Source organism: Ochotona princeps, chromosome 29 (genome assembly GCF_030435755.1).
Source record: "Ochotona princeps isolate mOchPri1 chromosome 29, mOchPri1.hap1, whole genome shotgun sequence".
In the NCBI taxonomy this organism is placed as follows: domain Eukaryota; kingdom Metazoa; phylum Chordata; class Mammalia; order Lagomorpha; family Ochotonidae; genus Ochotona; species Ochotona princeps.
The window spans coordinates 17,041,201-17,060,399 of NC_080860.1; the positions used below are offsets into that span (position 1 = coordinate 17,041,201).

A 19,199-nucleotide genomic window follows, 5' to 3' on the forward strand; every position below is an offset into this window, starting at 1 on the left:
CTTCCGGGTCTCTCACGCGGGTGCAGGGTCCCAATGCATTGGGCCGTCCTCGACTGCTTTCCCAGGCCACAAGCAGGGAGCTGGATGGGAAGTGGAGCTGCCGGGATTAGAACCGGCGCCCATATGGGATCCCGGTGCGTTCGAGGTGAGGACTTTAGCCTCTAGGCCACGCCGCCGGGCCCGAAAAATAGGAATTTTCAACACTATGAATTTCTCAAGAGGTTTTGATAGTTCAACAGTCCTGAACTGCTAACGAACCCGCCACTCCAATCACGATGCAGTCTCTCCCAAGGGAACCATCTTAAGGTAGTCGAACTTACCCTCAGTTTCTCCCAACTGGATGAGCCCTGAGGGTCCACCTGAAGCCCATCTCCCCCTGTATCCGCACCAGCGCCCCAGAGCTCGCCACTCCCGCTAGGGGGCGCGCGAGCTGCCTCAGAGTCCGCGTCCCGAGGGCTGGGCCGGGCCCTGGGGGCGGGGTCGGGCTGCAGGGGCGGGGCTTCGGCGGGCGGGCCCCTAGTGCCAGGTGCGGTTTGGTCCTGCGCGGGCCCCGTAGGCGGCGCATCCTCCTGGCTCCCTGGGGCTAAGGTCCTCTCGCGCCTGAGGCGGCAGCCGCGGGGACCAAGGGCACCTGCTGCCCGGTCTTTGCCTCTTCACGTTTCCGCGTGCCGGGGAAGCATGGCCGCGCTGGCGGGTAAGGCAGGGCTGCAGCACCCGGTCCCCCAGTTATCCCTGAAATCCGAACCCGTGGCGCCTGAGGGGACAGCGGCAGGCTCCTGAGGGTTTTGGGCTGAGTGGGTCCACGTGAGTCTGAGCTGTTCAAGGGGGATCTTGGAGGGGGTATGTGTGTGCAGACTGGGAGGTCGTGGGCGTCCGGGAATTGGGGGGGGCCTGGCATCCGGGAGCCTGGGCTCCGAGCGGTAGAGGCGGCCGGCGCGGCTTCCTTCCAGTTGAGAGCCCCGGAAGGAAGGGATCCTGGCTCTGCCAAGAGTTCAGCTTTATTATTTATTTATTGAGTGGGTGTAAGGACCTTGGTGAGCTCAGATCAGCCCACTCCCCCACCGCCATTAAAACCCTGTCCAAGGAAGTAAAAGGGCCTGCGGTTCTCTTGAGCATGGGGACTCAGGATCATGTTCCAGGGTGCAGGGCAGTTACCCACGAGGTCTGCATTTGGTATGCAACATACGGGAAGATATGACGCTTGGGGTCTTCAGATTCTACCGGAAATGGGGGGACAGTGTGGATTCCCCCCACTCCTTGGAGGTCAGGGCGCTGACTAGACAAGGGGGTGAGAAGAGATTGGGTCACTTTGCCCAGGGGCACAGAGCAGCCTACCAGGGTCTGAGTACCCCCCAACCCAGTGAATGGGGGCGACCCCAGGAAAGTGGCCCAACATCTGCTGGAAGGAAGTGCCCTCTAACAAAGAAGAGGGTAAAGTTCAGGCCTGGGGTTGGCTCCCAGACTTCTGCACCCCCAAACCAAGAACCTTCTGTTGCCCCTGTTTCCAGGCACTGGTGTGGGTGGACACCAGTCTGTGGACCCACCAGCCAGGGCCCCAACCACCAGCAGCTTTGTGAAGGTGGCAGTGGGAGAGATGGAGGCAGGGGAAAGGCTGGATGTCGGCCCCCGCTTCCTGGCTCCTCGCCTGTGGACGGTCACTTCCTCCATCCTGAATACAAGGCCTGGGCCACCCGAGGGTCACTTCCTCCCCATAGGAACATGGGATTTTTCTCCTGGCTACTGATACTCTGTTTTTGGAGAGAGAGAGAGAGAATATGAATGAGTGCCCCGGGCGTGGGGCTGTCTCCTGTTGCTTCCTCTAAGTCTTCCTTGAGCATCCCGATTTCAACTGAGATGCTTCTGCATGTTGCTTTCTAACTGCAGTGGGATGTGGATTCTCTGTTTTGAAACCCTGGTTCTTAGAAACTTGCAGCCCTTTTACAAAATTTATCTGTTATATTATTATTATTTATTAGAAAGGCAGATATACAGAAAGAAAGATCATCTGCCCACTGGTTCACTCCCCAAGTGGCTGTGATGGCCAGAACTAAGCTGATCCAAAGCCAGGAACCCAGAGCCTCTTCCGGGTCTCCCATGTGGGTGCAGGGTCCCAAGACTTTGGGCCATCCTTGACTGCTTTCCCAGTCCACAGGCAGGGAGCTGGATAGGAAGTGGAGCAGCCGGAATACAAACTAGTGCCCATTTGGGATCCCGGTGGATGCAAGGCAAGGATTTATCCGCTAGCTACTGTGCCGGGCCTAGTGCTTTCCTTTGCTGACACATCTTCTTAGAATGGATGCATAAAGCTTCTGGCTGTGTCATTCCATCAAGGAACGTTGGCTGTCTGGTTGTTTCTGTGTTGTGCGTGTTGTTTAGTGCAGTAGAACAAACAAGTGCCAGTCTTTGCTTTGGTGGGTGATGCTTACAGTGCTAGACCTGGTGTCCACAGGAAATACTTTCCATTAGGAATGAAGTTTGTAGAGCTGGTGCTGTGGCACAGCAAGCTAATCCTCTCCAGTGCCAGCTTCCCATATGATGCTAGTTTGTGTTACATGTCACTGCTGCTCCACTTCCTATCCAGCTCCGTGCTTATGGCCTGGGAAAGCAGCAGAGGATGGCCCAATGCATTGGAACCCTACACACATGTGATAGACCTGGAAGAAAATTCAGACTCTCAGGTTTGAGTCAGCTCAGCTCTGGCCATCGTGGCTATTTAGGGAGTGAACCGGTGGATGGAAGACTTTCTCCTTCTGTCTCTCATTTTCTATTTGTAAAATTTGCCTTTCAAATGAAAAAAACAATTAAGTTTATGCCGGCTTCTTGAGGATAAGGAAACGCAAAGGAAGGTCAAAGAACGCTGCAGGCAGAGGGAACAGCCAATAAAGGCCTTGAGGTGGAAAGGAATGTGGAAGTTTTGAGCTGGGAGACGGTCAACATGGGTGTGTGTGCCTGTGTGTGTGTAGACAAAGACTCAGCTTGTGGAGGCTTCTATCACCTCGTAACTGGTGGACTCAGAATTCTCGTTTTCCAAGGTCAAGTCCAGTGCTTCAGCCTTGCAGTGTCACAGACAAGTTGCCGGAGAGTCAGAGAAGGAAATAGGATTAAGACTTTTCCTTGTTTTCTGTTCAGCTGTGTTCCAAGACGCCTCAGATTCCACTGTGTAACCGGAGAATCGACAGCAAAGAGATCAAATATTTACTGAGTGCCTGTAATGTCTGAAGCACTGGGCTGGGCCATGTTTTACTTCTTACAATAAAACTGTAACAGGTGCCAGAATCAAGAGATACTCTTGGAGATAATGTGCCATTTCCTTGTGTCACAGATGAAGAAACTGAGGCGCGAGGGAAAAAAACAGGGTTGTCAGGGTTACTCCTGTACTCCCTAGACTGTCACGTACCTAGACCCTCAAGCATTGTGGAAAAAACCTGCATGAAAATAAATAATGCATGGTGTGTGTTTTGGATTTATTCTCTAATTTTTTAAAATAGATAAAGTATTGTAAGGCTTCTATGTAAGAATGCTATAGGATCTCAAAGCCATGCAGGAATTCATAGATGCAATTACTAAATGTATATTGACTTCAAACTGTGTGCCAAGAGCTTTCAGCCCTATGGGTACAGCAAGAAATCTTTTCCCTTCAGGGATGTAGATTATGTGAGGAGAAATAGACCATAAGCAAACGTATGAATGTTGTAATCCAGTACACATACACGGGAAGGCAGGGAATGAATGGGTGTGGCTTCTTTGAGAAATATCAGGGTATCCATGTAGCCTGCCCCCCACCCCATTTGGTCCCGGGCTACTTTTGTGTTACTTGGCAGGAGGGGATAGTTCTTAAATAGGGTAAGATTTTAGAAATCTTAGATCAGGTTTAAGAATGTGTGTGTAGTTTTGGGGGGGTGGCATCTTAGTAGGGAAGAAACTTCGAGAATTAGAATGCAAAGTTAGGCAACTATCAACGTCTCCCATGAAGGATGGTAAACTGTTAAGTGTGCTGGGGAGACAAGAACTAAAGTACTGAGGAGGCGCAGGAAGCAACAGGTGAGGCTGAGAGGGTCTGTGAGGGCAGACTAGGAAGGGTTACATGCCAGGCTGAGGAACGTGGAGTTTACCCAGTCTGTAGTAAATCCAGTTTAAAGACTGGCAGGGCCATGATGCGTCACAGGACACCAGTGCAGAGGTGGGTACACAGTGGCCCTGAGATGAGCTGTGCATGCTGTGAGAATGGCACTGACTGCTAGGCGGTGCCTCCTTGCATGGGCAGGGCCAGGATGGCTTGGGCAGCCTGTATGTGGAATGGAGAGAGCCAAGAGGTCAATGGGTGTTTTAGTTTTTGTTTTGTTTTCTTAAGATTGATTGATTTGTATCTGGGAAGCAGATTTACAGAGAGAAAGAGAGAAAGATCTTCCATCTGCTGGTTCACTCCCCATGTGGCCACTGTGGCCAGAGCTGAGCTGATCTGAAGCTGGGGGGTAGGGAGCTTCTTCCAGGTCTCCCACGTGGGTGTGGGGTTCCAAGGACTTGGGCCATTCTCCACTGCTTTCCCAGGCCATAAGCAAAGAGCTAGATCAGAACTGGAGCAGCTAGGAGATGAGCCATGGACCAGCATCATATAGGATGCCAGAGCTAGCAGGTAGAGGATTAGTCTGTTGAGCTACCGCGCTGGTCCCCCACAGGTTTTAAAACCTGAATTTAAAAAAAACATGCTGTTCAAGGGAGCCATCCACATTAGCCATTCTGTGTTCATGATGGTTTTTCTGCATCTTCTAGAGGCAACCTAAAGGGTCCTAAGGTTCAGGGGCGTAGTAGCGAGGGGTGGGCCCACCTGCAAGCATCACTTTAGCATTTCCATGAGATGGACCAAAAGCTGTAGCCATCTCTCACAAGTCTATTTTCTTTCTTACCTTTGCTTGACCTTTTCTTTCTACAGTAGCAAAAATTGGACTCTTACCTGTTAATTTCTATCCAGTAGCAGCTAATAACAGGAAGAGAGTTCATTCTAGGATTGTGTTTGTGTTTAAGAGAGACCTATCACCTACTGGATTCAGAAATACCCACCAATGGACAGGACTGGGCCAGGCTGAGGTCAAGGGCAGGGCACTCAAGCCAGGTCTTCCCTATGAATGGCAAGAGACTCAACTACTTGACTTTCAAGGTCTACATCAGCCAGGAGCTGGAGCTGGGCTTGAACCCAGGCACTCTGGATGGAATGTGATGCAGATGTCTTAATCGCTAGACCAAAGGCCTGCCCGTGTTGAGTCAGGTCTGTTCTGCCTGTCATGTGTTTGTCCAAGAAAGACATTTACAAGTGTAGTGAAAGACACAGGAACCAGGACTAAGAGCAGGCCCATGGGCCAGGCTCAGCATCAGGACTTAACATTAGCTGAATACTTACATTCCCGCCTGTTATAAGTTCTTACAAAATCTTTGGATTTGTTTGTTTTGTTGTTTTTTTTAAGTGAATCAGTAACTTTTTTTTTAATGGTACAATTCTGTAGGGTTTGGGATTTCCCTACCCCCTCCCCAATTTCCACCCCCCGACTGATTTTCCTCGTATTATTACAACGGTATAGTCCTTCATAAGCAGTCATAAGTCCATCAGTCTGCTATTTTAGTCTATCCTGACATTGCTGGTACAGACAATGGCAGACAGTCCAGCATCCTACTGTCAAGATACGGTTTCATTTCCAATAGTTTCATTGGGAGTCCATCTTTGATTTGGAAGTAGAAATGCATACTGCATTGTATCTTCACATCTGGATATGATAGCCTCTATTATCCCTAGAATGTTTGGATTCTTGTAGAAGACACTGCCTGGCATAAAATAAAGGCAAAATCGTTTTTTGTTTGTTTATTTGGTATTTTGGACTGTGTGAATCAGTTAGCCCATTGCTGGTTTCTCTCCTCAGATAAGAAAATGTCTACTCATTCTCTGGGGGAAGTAAGCTTACCTGTGTAGCAGCCTCAAAGCCACAGGAATCGGCTCATTTTTCTCTCCAGGACGTCTCCGCTTACTGCACTGAGCTTACCCTGGGCCCAGCATCAGCACCTGCTGTATCCCTGACTAACCCATTGCTATCTTTTCCTCACACCCCTTGAATCTCAGTAGTTACCAGCCCAGTCCATGGCTCACACACAGGCACAGAGAAAAAGTTTATTGAATGTGTTTTGAAAAACGCTCCCTGCAGATTCTTTTTTAGAAATAAACCCTTTTCAGCTCAACCTTTTCTGGCCCACACAGGGGAGAAAGAAGTTCCTCACAGGCCAGCTAAATGCCAGACACCCCAGAAGATGTTTTTTGCCCCACATCTGCAATGTTATTGCTTTTAATCTGCTTGATAATCCTGCAAGGTAGGTGGTTGTTGGCCTCTTTGGAAAGATTAGGAGCCAAGCTCAGAGAAGTTCAATAATTGGCCCAAGGACACAGAGGAGTTATACACGCGCCCTGAGCCAGATTTCAAACTCTAGCCTAACTCCTTGACCTTGCAAATTCTTCCTTCACGAATAAGAAAATCAAGGTGGAAGACAGCGAGACTGGAGCTTTCTGAGATACCCCCCCACCCCCCGCATGCATTCACCAGAAAAAAGGCCCCTGCTTTGGTGTCACAGCTGCTTTGAGCCACTGGGAATCATTTAGTCTCTTCTTTGACCAAAGACTCATGTAAGATCTAGTGAAAGTTCATAAGTGCCTTTAAAAGCCATCTAATCTTTTTTTTTTCCCCTGAGACACTCCCTTTGGTAATATTTGGTGAGCCAGTGAGGAAGAAAGGCCTTTGGGGTCCAGTAGGGTGTATCTGAAGGAACATTAATCACTGTAGGCAGTCACCCCATTAAAATGTGATTTTTCTTTTGGTTTGGTTTGGTTTTCGCTTGACTGTTCCCCACTAGCTCCTGCTCTGCCCTGTACCTTCTTGCTCTGTCGCAGTTGACATGGCCTGACCTGCCAGCTCCCAGGGGGCCCAGGGGTGACCAGACTTGTTTTATGCTACACTGAATTGGCTGGGGAGTGGAGGGGAGGGGGGGTTGTTCCTGGTTCGCCATTGTCTGGTTGGAACATGAGACATCGCAAAGATTTTTCTCAAATGAGAGAATAGGATCTGTGTCTTGTTGGTTCAAGCTCAGCATTAGGGTCCTGTGAGCTCTCAGTGTTTGGGGATTTCTCATGGCTTTGAAGCCTGAAAAAGGGCTTCAGTTTGCAAAAACAAAAGAAAGAAACCCAGCTCTTAGACTAAGTTTAAGGTGAGTGTCGTGGGAAATGCACTGGCTCCGGGCTGGGGCATCGCAGGCTGAGCCCTTGCACTGAATAGCTATGTGGTCTTGAACAAGTCTCAATGTGTCTAGGATGCAGAGAGTAATAGAAACACCACTGTCCCTGTCCTGGTACTCTTGGGGCGAGGGTTTAAGCCCACTCAGGATCATCTTTCGCTAGCTTTGTGATGGTTGGGTAACTCTGTTCTTTTCCAAACCGGTTTTTCGTTCAAAAATGATCAGATCACATTAGATTTGTTTTTAAGAAGATGTTTTTTGGATGCAAATACATTTTAAATTCCATGTATAATTTTTCATAATACAATGAGTACAATTTCAATGAGTTGTCTTTTTAAAGATTTATTTTTTTTTTAAGATTTATTTATTTTTATTGGAAAGGCGGATGTACATAGAGGAGGAGAGACAGAGAGGAAGATCCTCCATTTGATGATTCACTCCCCAAGTGAGTACAACGGCCGGTGCTGCGCCGATCTGAAGCCAGGAACCTGGAACCTCCTTCAGGTCTCCCACATGGGTGCAGGAACCCAAAGCCTTGGGCCGTCCTCAACTGCTTTCCCAGACCATAAGCAGGGAGCTGGATGGGAAGTGGAGCTGCCGGGATTAGAACCGGTGCCCATATGGGATCCCGGCACGTTCAAGGTGAGGACTTTAGCCGCTAGGCCATGCCGCCGGGCCCTTAAAGATTTATTCTTATTGGAAAGGTTGATTTACAGAGAGGAGAGGAAAAGAAAGATCTTCTGTCCACTGGTTCACTTCCCAAGTGCCTGGTAGTAGCCAGGCTGTGCCAATCTGAGGCCAGGAACTTCTTCCAGGTCTCCTATATGGGTGCAGGGTCTCAGGGTTTTGGACTATCTTCTACTGCTTTCCAAGGCCACAAGCAGGGAGCTGGATGGTAATTGGAGCAGCCTGGACATGAACTGGTGTCCATTTGAAATTCAACAAGGCAATGATTTAGCCACTGAGCCACTGCATTGGGTCCAGTGAATTCTCTTTAAATAGTTTTTGTTTGAACGGCAGATTTACATAGAGAAGGAGAGACAGAGATAGGTTCTTCATCCACTGGTTAATTCCCCAAATGATCACAGTGGCTGGAGCTGAACTGATCTGAAACCAGCAGTCGGAAGCTTCCTCTGGGTCTCCCAAATGAGTATAAGAGTCCAAGGATTTGAACCATCCTCTGCTGCTCTCTCACTTCTTAAGCAGAAAATTGGATCAGAAGTGAAGCAACCAGGACACAAACCGGCGCCCATGTGGGATGTAGGTGCTTGCAGGTTGAGAATTAACCTGTGGAGCCACTACACCAGCTCCTGGATTAAATGGTTTAAAGAATCTTATAGCTCTACCATCCTGTTAGTCTGGTGTGTTCCCCAGGGGACTCAGCAAAGTGAGAGTCACCTGGAAGGTTACTAAGTTAGAAGGTAAATATATAAGTAAACAAAGCACATATAATTTGTAACAATTCAGAAGGATTTTGAATTTTTAGGGTGAGAACATTTATAAAGAGCCATTTGTTGCCATTTTCACCTAGTTTTACCACTTTTTCAAACAAAAAATTGTAAGAACTGAAGGCCTGGTTTTTTATTAAACACTTAATAAGGCTTCCTTATTGTTTGAAACTGCTGTGGACATTTGTTAAGCTCCCTTTCTGGGCTCTGATAATCGGTAGCTACAGTTGATAAGTCTGCAGATAAAAGAGGCAAACAGTATAGAGGGAGAAGGTGAACAACCTGGTACAAGGAGGCGATTTCTTAGAGGAAGAACTTCTGAGTAGGCTGAACCCAGGCTCTCAGAAATTGCCTACTTTACACTGTTACATTTCTGTTTCATTTCCTAGGATAAAGGTTGTTTAAGGAAAAAAAAAAACCACACAAGATCAATGTATGGATGCTAAGGAGGCCATGAGTATGTTCTTGAAGAGGACCTGGGTTTGAGAGGCAGTGGGCTCAGGGTGCCTTTGCATATCCAGGTGCTCGCTAACAGAAAAGCCAGTGTGAATGCGTATCAGATAAGCTGAGGCCAGCCGAATCCACAGGAGACTCTACCTGTAGATAATTTCTCTGGGAACCTGAACATTTCCTCCATCGGAATCATCCCTGCCGTCCTTCATCCTTCAGAGCTCATCTCTGGCAATTACCTTTATAGCTGTCAGTCGAGTAGCACCTGTTCTGCCCTGAGCTAGGTCTTAAAGAAAGGAAGATGAGCCAGATACAGTTTTTTGACCCTCAGAGCTGGGAGAGAAGGGCAGCAGAACAGAGAAACGAGGACTGAAGGCAACAGAAACATGCACAGTGAATTAAGGAACAGATGATAACAAAACAGGTGCAAACAGAGCGAGACAAACACTGCCAGACTTAAAGGGGGCAGCAGGGGAACTTGATTAAGTAGAAAGTATACCAGGCATAGAGAACAGCTTGAGATGTGAATGTCAGGATGCAAAAACACGGATGTACACAGTTGGAATACAAGCTAGAAGGACCAGCATCACGGAACGGCACTAAGGTGTCAGCATCCCGTATGGGTGCTGGTTCTGAGTCCCAGGTACCCCACTTTCAGTCCAACTTCCTGCTAATGGTCTGAGGAAGCAGCAGAGGGTGGCCCAAGTGCTTGTATCCCCGTGGCCACATGGGAGGCCCGTAAGAAACTCCTGGATTCTAGCTCTGGACTGGCCACCCTACTGGCCATGGTGGCCCTTTGGGGAACAAACCAGCAGCAGATGGATGATCTATCATTCTTTCGCTATCTCTCCTACTCTCTTGGTTGTAAATCTGCCTTTCAAATAAAAATAAGTCTTTTTTCTCTTTTTTTAATGTCATTAGAGCATCCCCTTGCACAAGATGATAAGAAAGTCTTTGGGTCCACCTTCTGTGACATTTACTGTTTCAGTAAACATTTAGTGAAGAACTGTAGGACGCCGGAGGCCAGCCTTACCTTCCCTAGCTAACTTCAGTGATGTGTGCAAATTCCTGCTTCAGGGCCTTTGCACATGTTTCCCCCACTTTGATTCTTATGTTATTCTTCCTCCACCGTTCGCCCTCCCACTGCTGCCCTACCACCCAAGCACTTTTTTTGCCTAATTAATTTACTTTTTTTGTTGTTGTTGCTCAGAATGCAGCTTTGAAATTACTTCCTTGAAAAAATAGCCCTTTGCTCCGTTCTTGCTTTCACGGTTATGAACTTCAGGTCTCCTTCATTCTGCCTGCCCCAGTTAGAACTGTGTTATTGTTTCAATACTTCATGTTTAACCTCTGTCTTGTCTGATGCTATTTGTCGAACACAGCGTTGGGTGCATAGTTGGCATGCAGTAAATATTTTTTGAAAGAATGACTGAAGCGTGCCCATTGAATTTAGCAATAAGCAGTCACTGTTGACCGTGATGAGATGGTTTCAGAGAAAAGGGCGGGGGTGGAAGCCAGATTGCCTTGGGTTTATGCAGTAAGTGGGAGGTGAGGAAATGAGAGCAGTGGCGTGTAGACAGTTTGTGCTTGTGAGGCTGTGTGGAAAAGCAGCAGGAGGTATGGGAGGAGAAAACGGGATCCAGAGATTTTCGGTGGGGCAGAGGTTTGAACTTGACTGACATAGCAATAAGAAGGACCAGAAGGGAGGTGGGTAGGGGCTAGAAGTAGCTGCCCCTCTTAGAGGTGACCTAGCATGGGATCTAGAACAGGTGCACTGTGTTAGACAGTCTGCCTTATGGAGTCTGACCCAGAGCGGAGACAGCTAGGGATCGAGGAAAACAAGCCAGGATTGTGAGGCGGACTGGAAGCTGGAGGTCTGGACCAGAAGGGACAAAGAAGAACTACAGAGAGATTTGGAAGGTGGGACCAAGTGTATCTAAGAAAGGAATGGAGGAGGGAGTCTTCTCCTCCATTACTTGGAACAGGTGCAAAAGGAAGTGTTGGTTGAATGGCTTGGAGTGTCTCAAGACTGGAGAAAGTAGGACAGGCCCTGGAGAGGGAGGCTGTAATAGGTTGCTCTAGATATCCTCCCAGGGGAAATTTTTGGGCCTCTTTTTGTCTTTTGGAAACCCCCAAATATCATGGTAGAGTCATTGTTGAGTTAGTGGGTGGTCAGATTAGAGACTGTTCCTCTTGGATTCAAAAGTAAAAACAAGAAACAAGGTGTGGCTCAAAAGTAATGAGATTTGTTGGCGCCAGGACACAAGAGCCAGGTTCTGACCCTGAAAGGCCTTGGTGTATAAGAATTCCAGAAATGGTTCACACAGGTATTTCAGGCTTTAGAAGATGGATGTCTGTGTTTTTATTAAAACCCTGTCACACACTCATTGTCTTGCGCCGTGACAGTAACCTAAGGGAGGCCTGATTTGTATGAGTTTGTCAGGGCGTCTGCCTTGGAGATGGTGAACACGTTTTTGCATTCTGTGTCCACTGCCATCCAAAAAGCAAAATAGCTTCTGTTGAGAGAAGGATGAGGGTTTTTTATATATATATATATATATATATATATATATATAAATTTTTTTAAAGTTTTTTTTTTAATTGGAAAGTCAAATTTACATAGGGAAAGAGATATAGAGAAAAAGATCTTCCATCCGCTGCTTCACTCCCCAGGTGACTACAGCAGCTGGAGCTGTGCCGATCTGAAGCCAGAAGCCAGGAGATTTTCCAGGTCTTGCATATGGGTACAGGAACCCAAGGCTTTGGGCTGTTCCCCACTGCTTTCCTAGGCCACAAGCATGGAGTTGGGTGGGAAGTGGAACAGCCAGGATACAAACCAGCACACATATGGGATCCCAGTGCAGAGACAGAAAATGTTTTTTATCCACCAATTCGCTCCCCAGATGGTTGCAATAACCAGAGTTGGGCTGGTCCAAAGCCAGGAACCGGGAGCTTCATCTGGGTCTTCCATGTTGATGCAGGGGCCCAAGCACTTGGACCATCCTTCAGGTCCTTTCCCAGGCATATTAGCAGGGAATTGGACTGGAAATGGGGTAGCCAAAACATGAACTGATACTCATATGGGATGCTGGCACCACAAGGCAGAGCCTTACAATGCTACACCATGGCACCAGCCTGAGAGTCCGAGATTTTTAAATCTAGGAAGAAAGAGTGGTGGATCTCCTGCCAATAAGGAAGTGGGGGAGAGGACTGGGTGGGTCTCGTGGTGTCTTCTGCCAGCTTGTTTTAACTGTGCACTGGAGTGTGAAGAACAAAGCTGGCTGGCTATGCTCTGGCTGCTCCAGAATGTTGCTGAGCAATCATGAAGTGCCCGGAGCCATGCTTTGTCTATTCATGGCCCCGGCGCCTGCGAGACAGGGTTTGGTGACCATCACTGTGCCTGTGGCAGTCTGGAGTTACCCAGGGAGAACAAAGTGGCATGCCAGGGAGCACACAAGAGCATCTTGGAACAACCTTGTTTCGTGTTCCAGGGCTCAATCGGTTACCCCGGCTTCATCTCAGCTGCCCTCCTTATTTCAAGAAGGCAGCAGCTGAACCAAGCCAGGAGCGTTGTGCGTCATGTGGGGCACCTTACTGTTAGAGGGACATGGGCCGACCATGCACCATTGTCCATACCCATCTTTGAGCTCACACAGCCTGTCCCCCAATCCTTTCTCAGCCTTTGGCCAACCAGTCCCATCTTTCAAGGCTCAGCTCAAGCATCAGTTTCCTTTGCAAATGTTCCTGACTCCTCCATTGGAATAAATAAAGAATTAACACTGCCCAGCAGGTTGTCACAACCTGTAATGCTACCGTCTACTATGATAGTTTCAGTCTCAGCCGCTCCATTTTTGGTCCAGACTCAAGTACTTGGGAGACGCAGATGGAGTTACAGCCTCCTGACTTTGACCTGATCGAGTCCCCATCACTGCAGCTATTTGGGGCATAAACTAGCAAATGAGAAGCTTTCTCTCTTTGTCCCTCTCTTTGCCTTTCAAATAAATAAGTAAAGCTTAAAAAAAAAAAGTTGACATGATGGAGTAGGAGAAAACTAGGCTTTAGCATGAGCTAGACCCAAGTATAAACACCGCCTCTGCCACTTGACTTGTTGTTCCTGCCCCCAGCCCTGAGCTGTAGTCCTGTCACCCATTAAATGAGTAGGTCCTACCTGTCTAACAGGATTGCTTGGAGAATTAAATGAGATTAAGTTCCGTGAGAGCACCTAGCGTACTTCTTCTTGGCGTACTTCTTTTTGGCACGTAGGCATGTAGGAGGCATTCATTAAATGTTGGTGCAGAAAAAAGAAAAAAAAAAAATCATTAAATGTTCATCGCTTCCCCTTTTATGCCCGTAACTCTTGTTTCTCTGAACTAAAACAGCACTTTACATCTACATGTGAATTAACACCCAAGTGAAAAGCGACAAGGAAGTATTCTTCCTCCCCATTCTTCCCCAGCTATTTGCTCTGTGACAGATTCTGTCCAACAGCTTGCAGCAGAGAGCTGTGTGTGGAGACCACTGGCAATGGCTGTTAAATGATTGAGCTCCTGAACTAGGTGATGGAAAGTCCTGAAAAATAAAAACAGAGCTTTTGAACTGGATGGGAAAAGGCAGGAATATATTTGACCCAGAGAGAAGTTTCCAGGCACTAGCTGGAGATAGCCGCAGGAAAGGTTGACACTGAAAAGAGGGAGACCCTGTTCAATTATTCTACTCAAGACTTAAAAGTTGTAGGAAAAAGCAAGTTTTGTTTGAGTAGAAAAAGGAACAGGCAGAGCCTTCTAGCTTGTTTGTATGTTTGTCTGTTTCGTCATATGGAAGGAGATGACTTTGTAGGACAGAAGTAAGCTGTGCTTGTCAGAGGGAGTGGAGGCTTCAGTACATCCTCAGATAAGCGCTTGCGCACAGGAAGCTGTGCATCTAGCAGGGCCCTGGCCTACCCTTGGAACACAGAACTTACATGATGGGAATCACCCTCTCTCCCGGCTCCCTGCTTCTTCAGGTTTCTCATTCTCTTGGTTCTGTATGCAGGTGACGAGACCTGGAAATGTCGAGGCTGTGGTGACCACGTCGCTCCAAGCCAGAGGTTGTACAGGACCGTCAATGAAGCCTGGCACAGCTCCTGCTTCCGGTAAGTGGGTTTACCTTCCTGTCATTTCTGTCTCTCTTGCTTGCTGTCTGGAAGGACAAAGATAGGTGGACAGAGAGAGCTCCTGTCCACTGCTTGACTTCCCAAATGCCCACATTCTGGAACTCACTGTGGGTTTCCCATGATGGACTCAACTGCTTGGGCTGTCAACTGTTGCTCCCCACCCTGGAGTGTATATTAGCTGAAAGCTAGAACCCAGAATCAATCAAACCCTGTATGAGGATCCCTACAGCTTAATTGCTATAACCAAACGCCTATCTCTGTCCTCCTATTTTTAATCAGTGTACTAAAGACCAAGCCCCTTTTTCATGTTCTTGGAAAAAACAACAACAAAACAGAAACAAACCTCTGACTTGAGATTTTCAGTCTCCAAGTAGGAGTGGAGGGGTGAGGGGAGGAATGTGCCAAGCCAAGGCACATGACCAGATCTCAAAGGAGGCCTGCCTGAAGCCAGATTAAAATGGAGGAGCCACAAAGGAGCCAAGTGCAGATGGATTAGGGAGTGCCAGAGGAGGCCTTCCTCGGATCTCCCAGCATGTCAGTGGATGGCTAAGGAAACAGAGAGAGGAAGTGGTAAAGTCCCTTCTTGGCTACTTCCAATGTGTTTTTTTTTTTTAAAGATTCATTTTATTACAAAGTCAGATATACAGAGAGGAGGAGAGACAGAGAGGAAGATCCTCCGTCCGATGATTCACTCCCCAAGTGAGCTGCAATGGGCCGGTGCTGGACCGATCCGATGCCGGGAACCAGGAACCTCTTCTGGGTCTCCCACGCGGGTGCAGTGACCCAATGCATTGGGCCGTCCTCAACTGCTTTCCCAGGCCACAAGCAGGGAGCTGGATGGGAAGTGGAGCTGCCAGGATTAGAACCGGCGCCCATATGGGATCCCGGGGCTTTCAAGGTGAGGACTTAAGCCGCTAGGCCACGCCGCCGGGCCCGGCTACTTCCAATGTTGGAGGTGCCACAAGGGTTCCCGTCAGTGCACTTGGCAGAGCCTGCTCTAGGTCCCCATAGGATGCCTCGCTAGCTCCCTGCTTTTTGCTGTTGTTACAGCTTGCACATTGTTGTTTGGAGGCAGCTCGTCCCTGGAAAATTGCCCAGCCTTGTATGTCAGATTTGTGCCCTGTGAGACTCCATTCTTCCTCATTTGGGAAGCAGGGGTATTAAAAATCTACCTCACAGACTTGTTGAAACCGAACGAAATATAATATTTGCAAAGCACTCAGCATGGGGTTGGTAGCCACCGAATGGTTATTCCTTTTCCCCCGGGGACATTGGCAACTTCAAGGATGGGAACTCATTTCTGTATTCTCCAGAACCTCAACAATGCTCAGCCCGTATTCCTTGCACATGGACAGTACAAGTAGCTATCCACTCTGGAGGTTGGGTGGGTCCATCCGGTCCCCCTGGTCTGAAGTGGTTATGGCTATGTTCATATTCCACGGAAGAGACAGACGGCAGCCAGCCAGCCACCATGTGCTGTCAATTCCAGCTCCCACACACAGTTCTCACTGTGAAGGAAGTCCCGTACTGGTATCAGATGAATTACTTGGACTTTAAGCCCTGGGCAGGAACTACATGGGGGATTGGCTTGAAGAGATGTGGCGGGAGTTGGAGAACATGCAACATTTTTCTTCCCTTTCAACTCTTTATTCAGAGCTCAGGTCCTCTCTGTGATCCTGTATCATCCTAATGGCCTCTGTTTCTCTTCCCTTTTACTCCTTGGGAAATTTATTATATTTTTTTTCTTTCTTTTTTTTTTTTTTTTTTAATTGAAAGGCAGATTCGCAGAGAAAAGGAGAGACAGAAAGATCTTTACTCCCCAAGTGGCTTCAACAGCCGAAGATGAGCTGATCCAAAGCCGGGATCCAGGAACTTCTGGGTTTCCCACGTGGGTGCAGGGTCCCAAGGCTTTGGGCCATCCTCTACTGCTTTCCCAGGCCACAAGCAGGGAGCTGGATGGAAAATGGAGCAGCCAGGACACAAAGCAATGCCTATATGAGATCCCTGCATGTACAAGGATTTAGCCACGAGGCTATTCACACCAGACTCATATCTTTTTTTTTTAAGATTGGTTTATGTTGCTATACTGCCACAGCAGCCCCCAGTTGTATCTTTTGTGTGCTGCTTAGTATGACAGCACCGGAGAGTGTCAGAGCAGACGAGACTTTTATAGACCGGCCCTTTTGCTTGCTGACGTCCAGAAGCAGCAATCGCAGACCAGATCCCCTCTTGGCGTCTGACCCACATGATCGGATTTGTTCCTGCTTCTCTGCAAATATTTTCTATCCTAAATAAGCAGGTCAGGGTCAAACGAGCCACTGTTTGGAATTTCTGGACTTTCCTGGAGCTAAAGAACTAGTGTAGAGCATAGTCCTACACATACCAGGGAAGAGGCTTGAAGCCCAAAGGGCCTGCTCGGCTGCTCAGACTGGCCACAGGTGACAAGAGCCGGCCTTCGAACTGCAGCAGCAGGTCAGTTGTAGGCCTGCTCAGGTGCTCACTTGTTAGAGTTGGGTGTGCGAAAGAGATACATACATACGTCTGCACCCATGTGGGAGACCCAGAAGAAGCTCCTGGCTTCCGGCTTCGGATCGGCTTAGCTCCATCCGTCCCAGCCATTTGGGAAGTGAGCCAGTGAATGAAAGCTCTTTTTCTGTCTTTCTTTCTCTCTGTAAATCTGTCTTTCAAATAAAAAATTTAAAAATAAAATCAGTCAAAATAACAGGCTGCTTAGCGAGACTGGTCTTAAATTCAGTACTTTTACACTAGCCTTAGGTGACTTTCCTCGGTGTTGAACACTCATGTGTAAAACAGGGCAAAGAGTCTTTTTCATCCTACGTGGTAGTTAGCTGCGATTAAGTCTGATAACCTATAAAAAGTGCCAGCATGGCACCTAATGCATAAAAAACTGCGTAACTAGCAGCTGTCACCTTATGCCGTGTATGGCTGTGTATTCGTGCATAACTTCAGATGTCATTGATTTCCCTTGTGGTCATTTATTGGTCATCTGAGTTGGCCGTGGGGATTAAGGACAGCTTTGATCTGCTCTGGCATCACTGAGCCAAGGATGGTGCCTGTGGCGGGAGGTCAGTGTCTCCTGGTTCATAGCTTCATTCCTGGGATGGAAACTCTGGGGCAGCTTGATTGAAGGAGCATGTCTCCCGACTCCTGTGCTTTCCCAGGGTAAATTCAGATTAGATGACGTGGTGACCCGGGATGGATCCCGGTCACCACCCTAGGGAGAGTAGCTGTCTCTTGGAGCTAGTTGGACTTTGGCCCAGATTGGAGGAAGAGCTTCAGAGTTAGGAAGGCCTGTGTTTATCTGACCCTAGAGGTATCTGTGGGTTATTAGGAACCTGGGGCATCAGCCTGAATGGTCTTCCAAAATCTTCCCCACCCCAGTTTACCTGTTACCAGTTTTCCCTGGAAACAGGATCTCGCTCTGTGTTGCTCAGATAAATACATTCTTCTAGGTCACCTATGTAGGTGGCAGGAACCCCTGCCTCCCAGGGTGCGCATCAGCAAGAAACTGGAATGGGTGATTACTGGGAGGCTCAAACCCTAGGCAATACGGGATGTGATTGTACCAAGGGGTGTCCTGACCGCTAGGTTGAATGTTGGTGCTAAGAGTTCTTTCTTCCTGGCTCTCTTCCAGTGTGCTCTTACCCAGCTGGGCTGCTGTTAGAATAAAGGAAATGACTTTTCTTCTCCCCTTCCCCTTCCCTCCCCCTCCACCCTACCCTCTCAGCAACACCTTTGTTTTCCTAGTCACAGGGTGTAGTCAAATATTGTATGGAGACACTGCACGCAGGGCCGGGTGGGGGGGGGGGGCAGGATGCGAACTCCTCTTACATCCTGACACCACCTCAACCCATCCCTTCCCATCCCCCCTTCTTCCCCCTCCCCCACTCTGCAGCCACAATCACAGTGCTGCCTCTGATAGCCTTCCGCCAGATCCTCAGATGCCCCAGACCATAGGAAGCCTTACGGCTGGAATCTGCAGTGGGGGGCAGTGGAGGGCATTTGACCAGCCTCCTGGATGTAGCTCAGTCTGTAATTGTGCTGGTGCAGTTGGGCACTTGGCCAGGGTCCTTCTGCTCTCCAGACCTCTCGCTTCCTCCTTCCAGCCTCCCGGCAGGCCTGAGTCAACTCCGATTCTCTCTGATTTCCCCTTTTCCTTGAGCAGTGACGTTGAATCTGGATGTGGGGCTGTTCTCTCCCAGGCTCTCCATAGCTGGTCCCTTCTGCTTCAGGGAGGCCAGGAGAGCAGCCTGAGTCCACGTCCTTGGTAGCTGAGGTTAAAGGTGCGGACCTCTGCCTGGTGACCTGGCCTCTTGGTATGTCATTTCCAAGAGCCGAAGAACCTTGACAAATTTTCCTACAATTGTCCTTTGACCCTTGTCACAGATGTTTGGCCAAGGAGGAGGGATCCCAGGGGGAGGAGACATGTTGCCCCTATTAACTTCGAAACGCCTTACACCTCAACGGTGCTTTTTACAAAAATGTGAACTTGTTTCGTTACATCTAGAGAGAAAGAGATTATTAATTTGTTAATTCGCTCCCCCAAATGCCTCTAATCACAAGACTGAGTCAGGCTGAAGCCAGGAGCTCTGAATCCATCCAGGTCTCCCACATGGGTGGCTGGGGCCCAAGTACTTGACCCTTCATGTGCTTCTTCCCAGAATGCATTAACAGGAAATTGGATAGGAAGCAGAGTTGCCAGGACTTGAACCCATACCCTCCGAAATGGGATCCAGGCGTCACGAGCAGCAGCTTAACTCCCTGAGCCACAGCACCTGCCTTAGCCCTTATTATATTTTTTGTTCCCCCACCTGGACTTCCATTGATAGAACTGGTTCACAACAGCATTGTCTGAGGGGGAA

The 19,199-nt window shown here is 48.4% G+C and overlaps 1 protein-coding gene across 3 annotated transcripts in view; it reads left to right on the forward strand.

Moving 5' to 3' along the window:
* Positions 1 to 19,199, forward strand: part of LOC101532959 (E3 ubiquitin-protein ligase RNF185) — a 107,339-nt gene that overhangs the window by 37,853 nt on the left and 50,287 nt on the right. For 2 of the 3 annotated variants that reach the window (XM_058656886.1, XM_058656887.1), the window contains exon 7: positions 14,196 to 14,295. In XM_058656886.1, the coding sequence (XP_058512869.1) occupies positions 14,196 to 14,295 (100 nt within the window). Of the gene's footprint in view, positions 1 to 534; positions 695 to 14,195; positions 14,296 to 19,199 lie in introns of those variants that run through there. The other variant, XM_058656888.1, reaches the window with a different exon arrangement.